This window comes from Podarcis bocagei, assembly GCF_964188305.1.
Source record: "Podarcis bocagei genome assembly, chromosome: 6".
Classification (NCBI taxonomy): Eukaryota; Metazoa; Chordata; class Lepidosauria; order Squamata; family Lacertidae; genus Podarcis; species Podarcis bocagei.
The window spans coordinates 32,302,105-32,315,309 of NC_138130.1; the positions used below are offsets into that span (position 1 = coordinate 32,302,105).

General features: G+C 42.1%; 1 protein-coding gene across 5 annotated transcripts in view; it reads left to right on the forward strand.

Moving 5' to 3' along the window:
• The window catches only part of CRACDL (CRACD like), a 57,936-nt gene that overhangs the window by 16,000 nt on the left and 28,731 nt on the right, over nucleotides 1–13,205 (forward strand). For 4 of the 5 annotated variants that reach the window (XM_081199278.1, XM_081199277.1, XM_081199276.1 and 1 more), the window contains exons 2-3: nucleotides 8,333–8,409; nucleotides 9,376–9,544. In XM_081199278.1, the coding sequence (XP_081055404.1) occupies nucleotides 8,361–8,409; nucleotides 9,376–9,544 (218 nt within the window). In that variant the 5' untranslated portion in view covers nucleotides 8,333–8,360. Of the gene's footprint in view, nucleotides 1–37; nucleotides 477–8,332; nucleotides 8,410–9,375; nucleotides 9,545–13,205 lie in introns of those variants that run through there. The other variant, XM_081199275.1, reaches the window with a different exon arrangement.

Sequence of the window (13,205 nt, forward strand, 5' to 3'; positions counted from 1 at the left end):
TTATCCTGTTGCGTCAAAGGCTCCTGTGATTCCAAATTACCGCCACAGGATGAAATTGTGTTGCATCTCTGTATGATCTTCAGATCTGGCAGTGCATCATTCCAATCGGCCTCTATGTCAAGTGCCACTGGTTTGATCAATCACTTTGAGGAGAGATGCAGCAGGATAGCCTCTGTTCAGCGGAGACCACGTCCAGGGTTTCTGCATGAGCCACTGTTGTGGGTTTGCTGCTTTCCAAGAATCTAAGAAGCTGTATTATACCATTGGTTGATCTAGCTCAGTTTATTTGCATTGACAGGCAGTAAGTCTCTAGGGTTTCAGATTGGTTTCTTTCTCAGCCCTATCCTGGAGGTACCTGGAACCTTCTGTATGCAAGCAGGCACCCCATCACTGAGCTTTACAGCTTTCTCCCACGAATCAGCATGTACCCCCTGATCAGTGACTCATCTGGAAACTGCAGATTGGTTTCACTCAAGGTGGGTAATTCTGACTTCTACACCCTCTGGAATTACCCAGCTGTGTAAGAATGAAGCATACTTCCAATTTTTAATTCAGAAAAAAATCATATACGCTGTCAAACATTTGTACAGTACTTCAGTAAAACAGGGAACATTGTGTTTAAATAGTGCGTGAGAGTCTCTGGCAATGTGATCTGTTTTAGGTCTGATGCTCTGCTTATGCCTCTGGCAGTCTGCTACACACATAAGATGACTATTGTGTCAACTCCTGCTATAGCCAGTGATATATGCTCACCATAAACACCTCCCTTGTTCTCTTTTAACGGCAATGGTGTCCACCTGAGAGATGTCAGAACTGAGCTCCTGCTGAAAAAAAATCCCTGGCTATATATGTGTATATTCTTCAGAAGTGGAAATGGCGACATAATGTTCAAAGAAGTTTAAAAACGCATAATGATGGACCATCGAAGAAGTTAAAAGTGGGTAGTAATGCATGCCAATAACAAAAAAGAGTTTAAAAAATACTGTGTAGGACCATGCAGTACTGCCATTTTTAAAACTGCCTTTAGATTTGGCTTGACTGCTAACGACTGATGCTAATTCATCGGCAGGGAAGACCAGTTCAGAATTCAGGTCACACCTACCTGCCAGGGTGGAGGCTGAGACCCATATTCTATCTGAGAGATTGAGAGCATCTTGTGTGTCAAGAGAAAGAAGAAAAAAAACCCTGGTAGTTTTGAATTTCAGAAGAGGAGAAAGGAGCCTTTGAACTTGCTGGAAAAGGTTGTTGAGACTTTCTGGCTGCCCCCATTTTGCTTATAGGAGGATAACTGTGATGCTAGACTGATCTTGCATGAATAGCAACAGCAGTTTTTCCACTCAGCACACCTGTCTCACAATGGTACAACCTGTACTCTTGGAAATAAAAAAAGGTTTGTTACAAAGAACACCATAAACGCACCTAACTCTTTTCACAAGAGGACTGAACTTTAAAATGCATCCTTTGTTGTTACCTGCCATTCTGCTTCCTGCTGATCTCTCCTTCGGCTGCCTGTATATTTAGAATTTCACTGTTGGATTGTTTATTTTTCCCCTTGATGCTTGTTTTCCTACACTTATGGTTAGCTAACTTTCATGAATATGAGAAAATGCTATTGGGTGTAGTCCTGTAAATCTTACGAGGTATGCCTAAATCCCATTCATATCCATATGTGTTTAAGTCCCGGTGGTTTCAATAGGACTTAGGTGTGTCTTAAGTTTTCTATGAATTGCACCACTCTTTGTTCTCTTTAAATATAGGGTGAATAGGGAAAGGAAATGGCCTCAAACAATATACAGGTGCAATGAAGGAAATACCGCACTTCCACGAAAAATGGGGTATGGTGCCCTTTTAAAAAGCGTTCATAAAACCTGTTAGTTTTTAGGATAATTACATAGAACTCCTTCTAAACTGAAATATTTATACCAACAATAATTGAGCTAGATTTAAAAATATCAGAGAGCTTTTTGTCTCTAAAATACATTCTTTTTTCATGTTCAATTCCTGAGTTTAAAAAATATGTATACAGTAAGCCTGCAACTTACATGGGGGTTACATTCCAGGGATTGTGCCTAAAGCCAAAGTCACATATAGTCAAAATACATTGGGTTCAGTGGTGGGTGGGATTGCCAAAATCTTTTTTCCTGGATGCCCATCCTCTTTCTGCCCCCTCTTTTTTGTTTTCAATTATTTTGCCAAGCACATACATCTGAATGCACACAAGTTAAATGTGCGTAAGTTGCAGACTTACTGTATAGACTGAATTAGAGTGAATATGTTAGTTTAAAACAGTCACTGATAATGTTATTATCACAGTCTCTGTACTTTCTGCATTTCATTTTTCTCTGGCCTTATTTCATAACACTCCATGCATCTGATGAAGTGGACTCTAGTCTGTAGAGGCATATGCAGAAATAAATTTGTTGGTCTTTAAGGTGCCACAAGGCTAGTTTAATTTTCAAACTTGCTATCACTTGTTTACCTTGAATATAAGTGGTTTTGGTTTCTGTTGAAGGATGGGGAAAGGTTTAGGGTTTTTGTGTGTGTGTGTCCTAGAATATGGTCCACAAGCTGTATTCAGGGGCTAAAGCAGTCAAGAGTTTTTTCTGAGAGGGAATGAAGCAGGTGGAAGAAGTGATGCAACACAAAAACGTTTGATGCATCTTTTCGCAGAGAGTTACAGGTTAATAAGCTCTGGGTTGTTCTGCTTTGCATTAGATCCTCGGGGAGATGGTGAGATGAGGGAATGTGTTTACCACATAGTGGTTATTGTTAAAGTTAGTGGACTGTGCTGCCTGGGGAGATTTCAGTGGGCTCGGATCTTACTACCTGTGTTTCCACTTCCTAGACCGTGAGTGTCTGTGTGTCTATAGTATTGGGGCACAGACGCTTGTTAGGCTTTAGCAAAAAACCCACACACGCTGGGGACAGTGCTCTCTCTCTCTCTAAGTTCCATTTCAGACTGTTGCTCTGTGCTGTTGCACACTTGATTTCTTACTCCTTTCACGTTGCAACCTATTGCTAGGATGACTAAGGAGGAGGTTCATCACTAGAGCTGCATACATTTCTTCCTTCTGCCAGAGCATTCCATGTGACTGTGGGGTCAAACTTTCTACAGAGGGGGAAAGCAAAGTTGTGGCAATCAAGATGCTGAGGTGAGGTGAAAAATGGATTCATGGCAGAATATTGATGAACTGCAACGCTTCAGATATTCGCATGTCTTTACACCAAGCCCCAAATACCCTGCAAGTAGAACATAGTAATTTGCTACTTTTCCTGTAAAATTGTGGAAGTAGTTGTTCGGTGTTTGTGAGGCAGAAATCTCAGAGTAATAGTGCATTCTCTGCTCTTTCTTCCTTGATTTTCTTATTTTAAGATCTAATTAACGTAACCTTTAAAATCTCTTTAAAAATGAAAAAATGTTCAAGGTCATGATATGTAATACCTACCTTGCCATGCAAGGGAGGCTTCAGTGCCTTCTGGTGTAGAGTTATCCCAAGCCTGTAACTTTGTAGTGTACGGAAACATGGGAAAAGAAAATAATTTGAAATATTGACGTAAGTGCTCTCTAAATACAATGACTTAGATCCAGACCAGCTGTTATGCAAACAGAAAGGTTCGTTCCTTTCTCGGAAGCAATTTGGATGTAGTGAAGACTCCTGCAATTGGCAGTAGGCGGTGGGGAGGATAATTTACACTGATTTTCCCTTCCTTCTACAGCCTTCACTGGTGCCAATTCCGGGGGGCTGTGGTTGCTTCGGCTCCCACAATAATATATTTGTGGGGGCCACTGCCCCAAGTCAATGGACAAAAGGGAATCTATTCCCCACTGTCCCCATTTCTTCATGTGAGGGAGGAGGAGCCGCCATATCTACCTCTGCCGGCTCCTCCTCTTCCTCCTCCTCCTGGTCCTTACATTGTGGGCACCCACAATCGTTGGCATGAGATGGCATCTATGACAGCCTCCGTTGCCACCTCCTGCAGTTTTCCAGAGTTCTCCGCTATCTCTGGAGTCAGTTTCTAAGGTCTGCAAGGGAAGAATAGGTGAAAACACAAGTGTCCAGTTTGTGGAGTTCTGCTCCATGCAACTCTGTGTCCAACCCATTCTTTGTGGGAAATCCCTACCGAGGGGAGGTTTTGTAGAAGGTAGGGGACTTATTTTAGAGTAAACATTGTGTAGGATTGCATTATGAAAGTGTGGGGTAGAGGGGACCAAGAGATGGTTGGAGGAAACCAGATACCATAGCATTGTTGCGGCCAAACGGGATGGAATTTGTCAGCAATCTGAGCTTTAAAGAACAACTTGGGCAAGTGAGCTGAGAAGGTCCTGGTTGGATCTTACCTCTATTCCTCCCCTGCTCCTTAGTAAAACCTGCCCTGCCTGTGTAAATTAAATCAATTTAGTCACTGTCAAGATGTTGAGCTAGGTGGAACATTTTTCTGACTCTCATTGCAATTATTCGTTCTAAGAGATGTTTACCAAATCATAAGACATCCATTCTGTATCTTTGGTTCTCCTTTGTTTCCGTTATTTATAACAGTGTCCTTTATAAGCCCCTGTGGAGCTGCTAGTATGACAGACATAGGTTTCTGATATGCAGGAACTGCTGTGTCAGGCTTGACTGTGCCCCTCTAGGAAGCAAAGCTCTCTTGCAGAGCCAGACTGACTTAAGATGTGCACATGTAGCCTTTGAAATGCACAGGGCTCGTTTCTTCACAGTGCACTTCTGTATATAGCCAATAGCAGTTGTACACACCTTCACGCAATGACATCATCTAAAGCAGCAGCTGCTATCTGTGTTGTCTGTGTGGGAATGTTGAGCCAGAAGAATGGGAGATGGCAAAAGAGGACCAAAGAGGAAGATGGCTGCATAGCTAGCCCTTTTATAGGGTCTGCTAGGGTCACACCCATCTACCTGCTCACACATGGGGAGGAGGCTCCAGAGCAGATACGATAGGAAGTCCCCCCTGTCTGGAGCAACATTCCCCTGTGTGTCCACTCTAGGCAACAGGAAATGTTGTATTTGACTGCTTCAGTGATGATACATCCTACAGTCTGCACACACAGGTGGGCATGCTTTCGAACTAGTACGCAGCTGTGCTCTTTATTCGCCTCCCCTCAATTGGTGTTTCCACAGTCTTTCAAAAGAGTGTGGTTGTAAACTTGTATGTCGACATACTGTAAACAGAGGACCTATATTTCGGTATACAGAAGCAGCTAAGTTACCGCACTGCTTCCTCTTTTGCCTATTTCATTCATAGGCAAGTTAAGCCTGGTTAGGGGGAGTGGAACACACCTACAACATGAGTTGGTCTGCCCCAATAGGTGGCAGTGACCTGACAGTGTGTTGTTATCTGTGTGCACATGTGCTTGAGAAGCACATTCTTGGCATACAACAGATTAGAACCGTTCCAGCAGAATGCCCTTTCGACTGACAAATAGCGTGTGACAGTGATGGGAGTGGCATTGTGTGCACAGCAACCCGAAAATGTGCCTGCATCCCGCACTTGAATGCATATGATCATGCAGTGTGTACACACCCATAGATTGTAAGCCTGTGGGCAGGGACTGTTTAAAAAAACCCAACTTCGTAAGCTGCTCCGGGAGCCTTTTTTGACTATGGAAACAGAAACAAAGGTGGAAGACTAATTGGTGCTCTCCCCTTGACCCTCAGAAAACTTTTCTAAGTTGGTGGGATCTTTCCAGGTATGTTTAGGAGATACTTCTGATATGGTAATGCACATCTTCTTGAGCATTTGTAAGAATTAATTTTGAGGACCAACCTAATGGTTAATGCGAACTAGGGTTTCCATCTTAACCCATCTTTCAAATAAGAATTTGAACTGGGTTTGCAAACCAAGGCTATGAGGAAACCTAACTACCAATTGCCTTGGTTAATAGTGATAGAGATGTAAACCTTCATTGGAATTTAGGGCTATGGATGAAGGGAGGAGTGGCAATTAATGCACAAGGGGGAAGGGGCTGGGGGAAGGTGAACTTGAAGATCCAGAGCCAACTCTTGATAAACTTAACCCTGGTTAAGAGAATGAGGAGTTAGTATTAACTCTGCACTGTTCTTTGTTGCAGGCCTTGAAAGCCAGGTCAATTGCACAATTGCTGTTACTCACCTTGAGTCTTTTATAACAGAGAATAAATCTAAGCAAACAATTCATTTCTGCAGAAGTAATACAGAAGGGAGTATTCTGTTTGTGATCTTTACTCATCAAGGAGGGGTGGACATATCTAAATGCATAGGATCTAATTTGTTTTCATAACTTAGCAAGTGCTGACCTTTCACCGTATTTATTTATATCAAGCCTGTTTGTGCTCTAGCCTGGGGAACATATTGACCATTTGCTGAATCAGAAAGCTAAATATGAAATGTACCTTTTTAAAAATGGGTTCAAGCAGAACCAAAATAAGTATTCTTCCAAAGTCTTGTTTTAAACATACCCTTTTAAGATTATCAAATACATAATCCATTAAAACTTGAAGGGGGAATAGTATGAGAACCTTTCACACAGAGAATAATTTTTTACTATATTAAAGTGTCAACAGTCAATTTAATCATGCTTCCTAAAAGTTACCCTAAGTGAGCAGGTCTTGCAGTGTTTCAGGGTGACTTAAGTGGGGCAAATTGCAGTAGTTTAACCTCATGGTGAAGAACTATAGAAAATACCGTCATCTCATATGTAAAGAGAGGAAGCCTTTTCACCAGGTGGAGCTCGTGGGAAGTGTCACTGACCATTGCATCTCAGCTTCCTGCTTCTACACCAGTTTGCATTATTAGGTTGCATGAACATCGCTGCAGACTCGCAATCAAGGAGAAGAAACCATAGAAACAGCAGTAGAGTTATCTGCAGGCAGAAGGTCCCAGATTTAATCCCTTACCTGGAATAGACACATCCAGGTAAGGCTGGGAATGTACCCTGTCTAAAATTCTGAAGAGCCACTGTGAGTTGGAGTGGAAAATACTGAATTAGATGAGCTCATGGTCTGAAAGGAGCTTTCAAAAGTGATACTGCTTACTTGTAGAGCAGCAGGAAGCTGAATCCTGTTTCTGATTAAAGTTGTAGTCTTGGAAGGCGTTTATTTTAACCTTGTTAAAGTTCATCTCCGCTTGCTTGCTTGCTTGCTTGCTTCTAACATTTTACCATCAAATATACACAGTGATTGCAAGACCTTGTTTGTTCTAAAATCCTGTTGGGTAGGAAGGCAAACAGGATGGACTGTCAGGTGAAGCCAACTTGAAGGTCCCAGGAAGGTGATGAGCTGTCATGCTCCAGGTGGTGTCCTCAGGGACCAGGGTCTCAGTCCTAGAAGATAAAAAGCATTCTGGCAAAACATTTACCCAAGAGAACAGGGCTTAAGATGCTGTATAGTCTCAACAAGCCAAGGCCAAACACATGGAATCTGTCTCTGTCCAAAACATGACCCAGAGGTTAAGTCAGGTGATGGTCCAAATTCAGTAGCACAGGCAAAGTACAACACAGCAAGGAGGAGGAGCAGAGACCTGTGTTGCCTCTGGCAACTGAAAGGCTGGCTCAAGTGGAGCCTCCTAGACAACACCCAAATTCCACCTGCAGGTAGCAGAGGAATTCCAGGGAGTGCTTACTCATGAGTGGACACCTTACTCACAAGCTGCAAAATGTAGATGCATGCTGTTATTGTTCTTCAGCCTGGACCCAGGCCTTTTGACACCTATGTTCTCAAGGACTGAAGGGTGGCTGCACTACATCATCTGATGGCTTGAAGGGGTCTTCAGGAGGGCTCCCACCAAGGTGATCCTAAGCCTTGGTTCCATGAGAACCTGCTTAGTCCTCAAGGTCATTGATCAACAGAGCATCTGGTTCATACACCAAGGACTCAGCATCTGACACTTGGTCAGAGCTAGGCATGGCACAAACAGATGTCCGACATTACCCAGTGTGGTCTGCTTGTCAGGGACAAGCAGAACCATTCAAGCATGGTTCTGCAAACTACTACAAGATCTTGTGCTCAATCACCATTGATTTCATGGTCAACAATATCAAAGGATTAATAATTAAATCTTGAAAAGGGCCTTGCATCAAGCAGGTGAAGCTGCCTATGTGGGTCTATCTTCTAGGTTAAAATCTTCAAGGTGTGACGCTGTCAGTGCCACCCAAACTAACTATCATTTTCACAGTATGATCGTTTGTAATTGTTTCCCTGACCGTCAGGATAGGAATGATGGAATCTTCAACTCAACAACAACTGGAGGACCAAAACTTTCGCACCCCACCTTAGATCCAATATCAAACAAGTCTAGATAATACTCTGATGATAATATATATATTTCCCTTTTTCATTTAGTGACTGTTTTACCAGTTCCACAAGGGTCATGGATATCAAGTTCCCAGAGGCTGAAGGATCTGGCGAGGAAGGTTCAGGTAAAAGGCCTATTTTCATGTTACGTTTGAGAGAACCTTTTTTATTACAGAAAAAAATTAAGTTTTTCTCTTTGGCTTTTGTTCTCTAGAGCTGTCATCTAGTTTAATTGGCGAATATTTGTTGAAAGTTTGCATGATTAATCAATTCATTGGTCAAATCAATTTATTGGTCAAATAAAACAAACATTTTAAATCAGCAGTGAGGAACCTCTGGCCTGCATGTGAAATTAGGTCTGGCAGGGGTCCTAAATGGAAATAGTAAAATAGCCCTCTTTGGGAGCTCCTGCAAAAGCTTTTAGAATTTGCTTCATATGGCGAAAGACCCATTTGTATCCGAAGGTGGGTGGCCTGAAAACATTTTCTTGATTAAGCTTCCTTTCTGCGGCATTTAGCTTAGCATTACACTTCAGTATTATTGCTTGATGCTTGTTTTAACATGGAAAGTGCCACTTGGTAACATAATTACCATTCAGAATATCAGCATGCGGGTTTTCCACCTCAGCAAGCTATTTCTGTGTTTTTAAATTACTCACGTCATTTGGTAACAAGGCCGCCCTGCTCTTCAGTGATTAGTGAAGAGAGACAATGAGTTTCCGGACTGTAATTTAATTCTGTTCCCTGCATCTACCATTTAACACTGAGTTTATACTTCACAGTCTTATTACATTAAATGTTAATAGGATATTGGCAGCGACTAGAGAGTAGTCTTTCTTGCAAGTCTCCCCCCCCCCCTTTAATGTACCTTATATCCTCACAATTCGTTTACACCAGTACAGTAATAGTATTACGTTGGGATCAGTGTGGATACAAATATCTGTACATTCAATTGGCGGAAAAAGACAACTGAAGCTGAGGTGGTGGGGGGGCGGGAGGAGATTGCCTTCTTGATGACATGTGCGGATGAATAAATAATAACAGCACTGCCTAAAAATAATTACGACTCCCTTAATATTTATTCCCTCCCAGGAAAGAAGAAGTCTAAGTTTAAATCTATCAAAAAGTTCTTCGGGAAAAGAAAACGGAAAGAGACGTTATCACCTACAGGAAGTGGTAGTCTGAAACAATACCAGTCTGCAAGTGACGTCACAGCTTCACAGTCTATGCATATAGATTACGATTCTGAAGATGAGCTTGAGTAAGTCTCTATAAACTTATCTTTAGCTTGTTCACAAAACAACGAATTTCCTTTTAGAAAACCCAGGTAACATTTCATAGATTAACCCCTGCAAGAGACCCTTTGTTGCATACTTCCTTTGAGAATACTGGGGATGCTGCAAATAAATTTCAGAAGGGGGGAAGGCTGCAATCGCATGCCACAGGAAGTCTTTTCTGCTTATTGCATGCTTAGCTCCTCCCTGCTTCAGGTAAACCAGGATGCTAAGCCAATGTTTGCTTTTGGCTTATGAATAATATTTTATTTCTAACCCCATCTTCCAGGTGAGTAGGGGAGAGCGAAGTGGGTATAATTGGCTCATACTTGATGATTTATGGCTTACTGTAAAATAAGAGTGTCACAGTGACATAGCTGAACTGGAGAGCTCTCTTAATGGCTATGGACAAATTACTATATCTCTGTCTAACATATCTTATGGTGCCATTGGAAAGAAAAAATGATGTATATTTTTGATGCCATTACTTAGAGATTGTATCAAAATCTTTACTAATAGTTATATTATTTAAATAAGTCTCTCCCCCCCCCCTCGCCAAAGAAAGCTTTCATTTTCTACCTGTAAAAATGTTAGGCTGGAACTTTTCTCCTTGGCATTTAGATTGCTCTGTGAAAGGAGTTTTTATTATGCATTCAGTCACATGGTCCTCTATGTGAGATGCCAAGTAGAGCCACCCAGACACAGGTTTTATCTCCTCTGTAAGATCTAAACCTCAGAGTTCCAGTGTACAAGAGGAAGGAAGAGGGAGCTATCAGGAGTAGGTTATAAACTACTCTCTGACTAACCAGGGAAGGAATCTTGGGACTGTGCTATCTAGCAGTCTTAAAATGTGTTTAATGGTTCTTAAAACATATTGAAAACATTATTTTTAACAATTGTATTGCGTTACCACTTTGGTGTTTGGTGCCCTGGGCTGCTTTGATAGGAAGGGCAGGATTGAAAATCAGTCAAATAAATTGATAAAATTTCAGTGAAGAGAGTGACTCAGTATTTGGCAGCTATGAAAAAAAGTCAAATTTCTTGTTGGGGATCTTGTTATTATCATAATTCCCTGATATATAGCTGTAATGTGGTTGCGCCCAGAATACAGTGTACAATTCTGGTCACTGCATCTTAAAAAGGATATTGTGAAGCTGGAAAAGTTGCAGAAAGTGGTGACCAAAAGATTCAAGCGGCTAGAGCGTCTATCCTATGAGAAAAGGTTATGGTGTCTGAGGGCAGGGCTTAGCTTAGAAAAGGGTGGGCTAAAGTTGGGGACGTGATATGAGGTATGTAAGATTATGCATTATTTGGAGAAAGTGCGTAGGGATAACCTCTTTAATAATAATACTAGGAGGTTGGGACGTAGGTTCAGGTGACAGATTCAGGACAGACAAAAAGAAGTACTGCTTTGCGCTGGCCATAGCTGAACTTCCACATGATGTAGCAATGGCCACCAACCTGGGTGGTTTTAAAAGAGGAATTGATTATTGTTGGCTTCTAGTCACGATGATTGAATTATGTTTGCATCAAAGGTTGAATGCCTCCGAATACTAGTTGCTGGGGAATTATGAACAGGAAGAGTGCTTTTAATGACTGTATGCTGCTTGTGAGTTCCCTATAGGCGTCTGGTTGGGCAGTTTGGGAACAGAAGGCCGGGCTAGGTAGGCATTGGTCTTGATCCAGCAGGGCTTTCCTTATTTGCCTATGGGAGGGCTACAGAAATGTCTGTTTTCAAGTAAGATCGAAGGCCCAAATCATATGACCTAATAATAATAAAGAGAACAGGAGTGCAGATGAGCGGAATCTTTTGCCTGCTCCACTGAGCTGCCAGAGCACTTGCATATGAAAGTATTATCATAGTATATCATAGTATTAAGGTTGGAGGGTATGATTCGCATGCATGTTGAGCCCCTAGCACTGCTGTTTAGGAATTGTGCACTGTGAATAAATACCTGCAGTGCTTTCCGGTGCTAATGAAGATTGCGTTACACAAGGCTCCCACTAGGGGTTGCCAAACCACAACATCAAAAAGCCCTTGGTACTCTGAATGAATGGCTTTGTTTACTGTTGGCTTGTAGGAAACCTGTGATATCCCAAAGCAGCAGCATTGAAAATGCTTTCTTGTTAAATGTATAGAAAAGGCCACCATAATTGTAATCATTCACAAAAATCAGTACTGCATCTCCAGTTTTTAAAACCTCCGAGCACTACAAAGAAGCTGTAATTAGAGTTATTAAAGTTAATTTGAAGTTCTGCCCTTGGGTAGAGGAATTTTCAGGGAAGCTGAGACTAGCAAAACGTCTTAGAGAGCCCCATCATTCCTAGGACATTGCCGCATTTTGTGAAAAGTGAAATTCAAAGCCAGCGTGGAAGTTTCATCTCAGGTGAGGCCAAAGGAGTTTTGCCAAGCCAAGCAAAACATTCCAGGGTGGTTCTGCATGTCCTGGAGAATTTTCTGTGCAAATTCTTTGCATTTCGGAGAAGGCATTCTTTCTTTGATTAAGCTGCTCTCCAATGATCTCAAATACACTGAACTTGCACAGGATTTTTTTTCTTCCTTATATAGCAGATCTTCCTTTCCCACCTATTGTTTCACTGAACATATTTTTAGCCATCATTGAGAGAAAAGTGACTGTTCCCATGCCCATTTATATTTTGTGTCCATCCATTTCAATAGCATCTTCATTTAATGTAGGAGCATTTAATCTAGTTCTTAATTTTGAGGAACCTTAACACAAACTATGTCCTCAGCAAAAGCATAGAGATAAGTGCTTAGTTGTCTTGGGCATTATCCTGAGCAGCACTGCATAGCCAAATTGCTGCCCAGTTCTTTTATATTCTACCTGTGTGGAACATAAAAAAGGTAAAGGTAAAGGGACCCCTGACCATTAGATCCAGTCGTGGCAGACTCTGGGGTTGTGGCACTCATCTCGCTTTATTGGCCGAGGGAGCCGGCGTACAGCTTCCGGGTCATGTGGTCAGCATGACTAAGCCGCTTCTGGCGAACCAGAGCAATGCACGGAAATGCCATTTACCTTCCCGCCGGAGCGGTACCTATTTATCTACTTGCACTTTGATGTGCTTTCAAACTGCTAGGTTGGCAGGAACAGGGACTGAGCAACGGGAGCTCACCCCGTTCCGGGGATTCGAACCACCGACCTTCTGATCGGCAAGCCCTAGGCTCTGTGGTTTAACCCACAGCACCACCTGCGTCCTTGTGTGGAAAATACATACTTATTAAAGAGCAAGACCTTGCTTCTGGTGTTCTAAGTGTCCTTGCATAAGACTTCTAAGGAAAGTTACACTTGTGCTATGCTTTTCTGATTGTTCCATCAGTACAAGCATTTCAGCTTGCTGGAGGGACTGATCCTCACTCTCCTCCCCTGACATGCTGTTCTCCTAACCTCCACAAACCTATTTCAGGAACATGCGGGGGGATGGGGAAACCTCAATGTACAAGTGGAAGTCCTTGTGTAGGGCTTCCACAGATAGGAGTCATTAGCTAAATCCCACCCCCAATTTCCCTGCAACAGATGTGATTGCTAAGTGGGAAGACATTTATGTCATGTAAAAAATTATCACTTGCAAAGCAGAGGCTATGAGGAATGAAAATCAGCAGCATAATCTCAGATGCTACAAAACTTC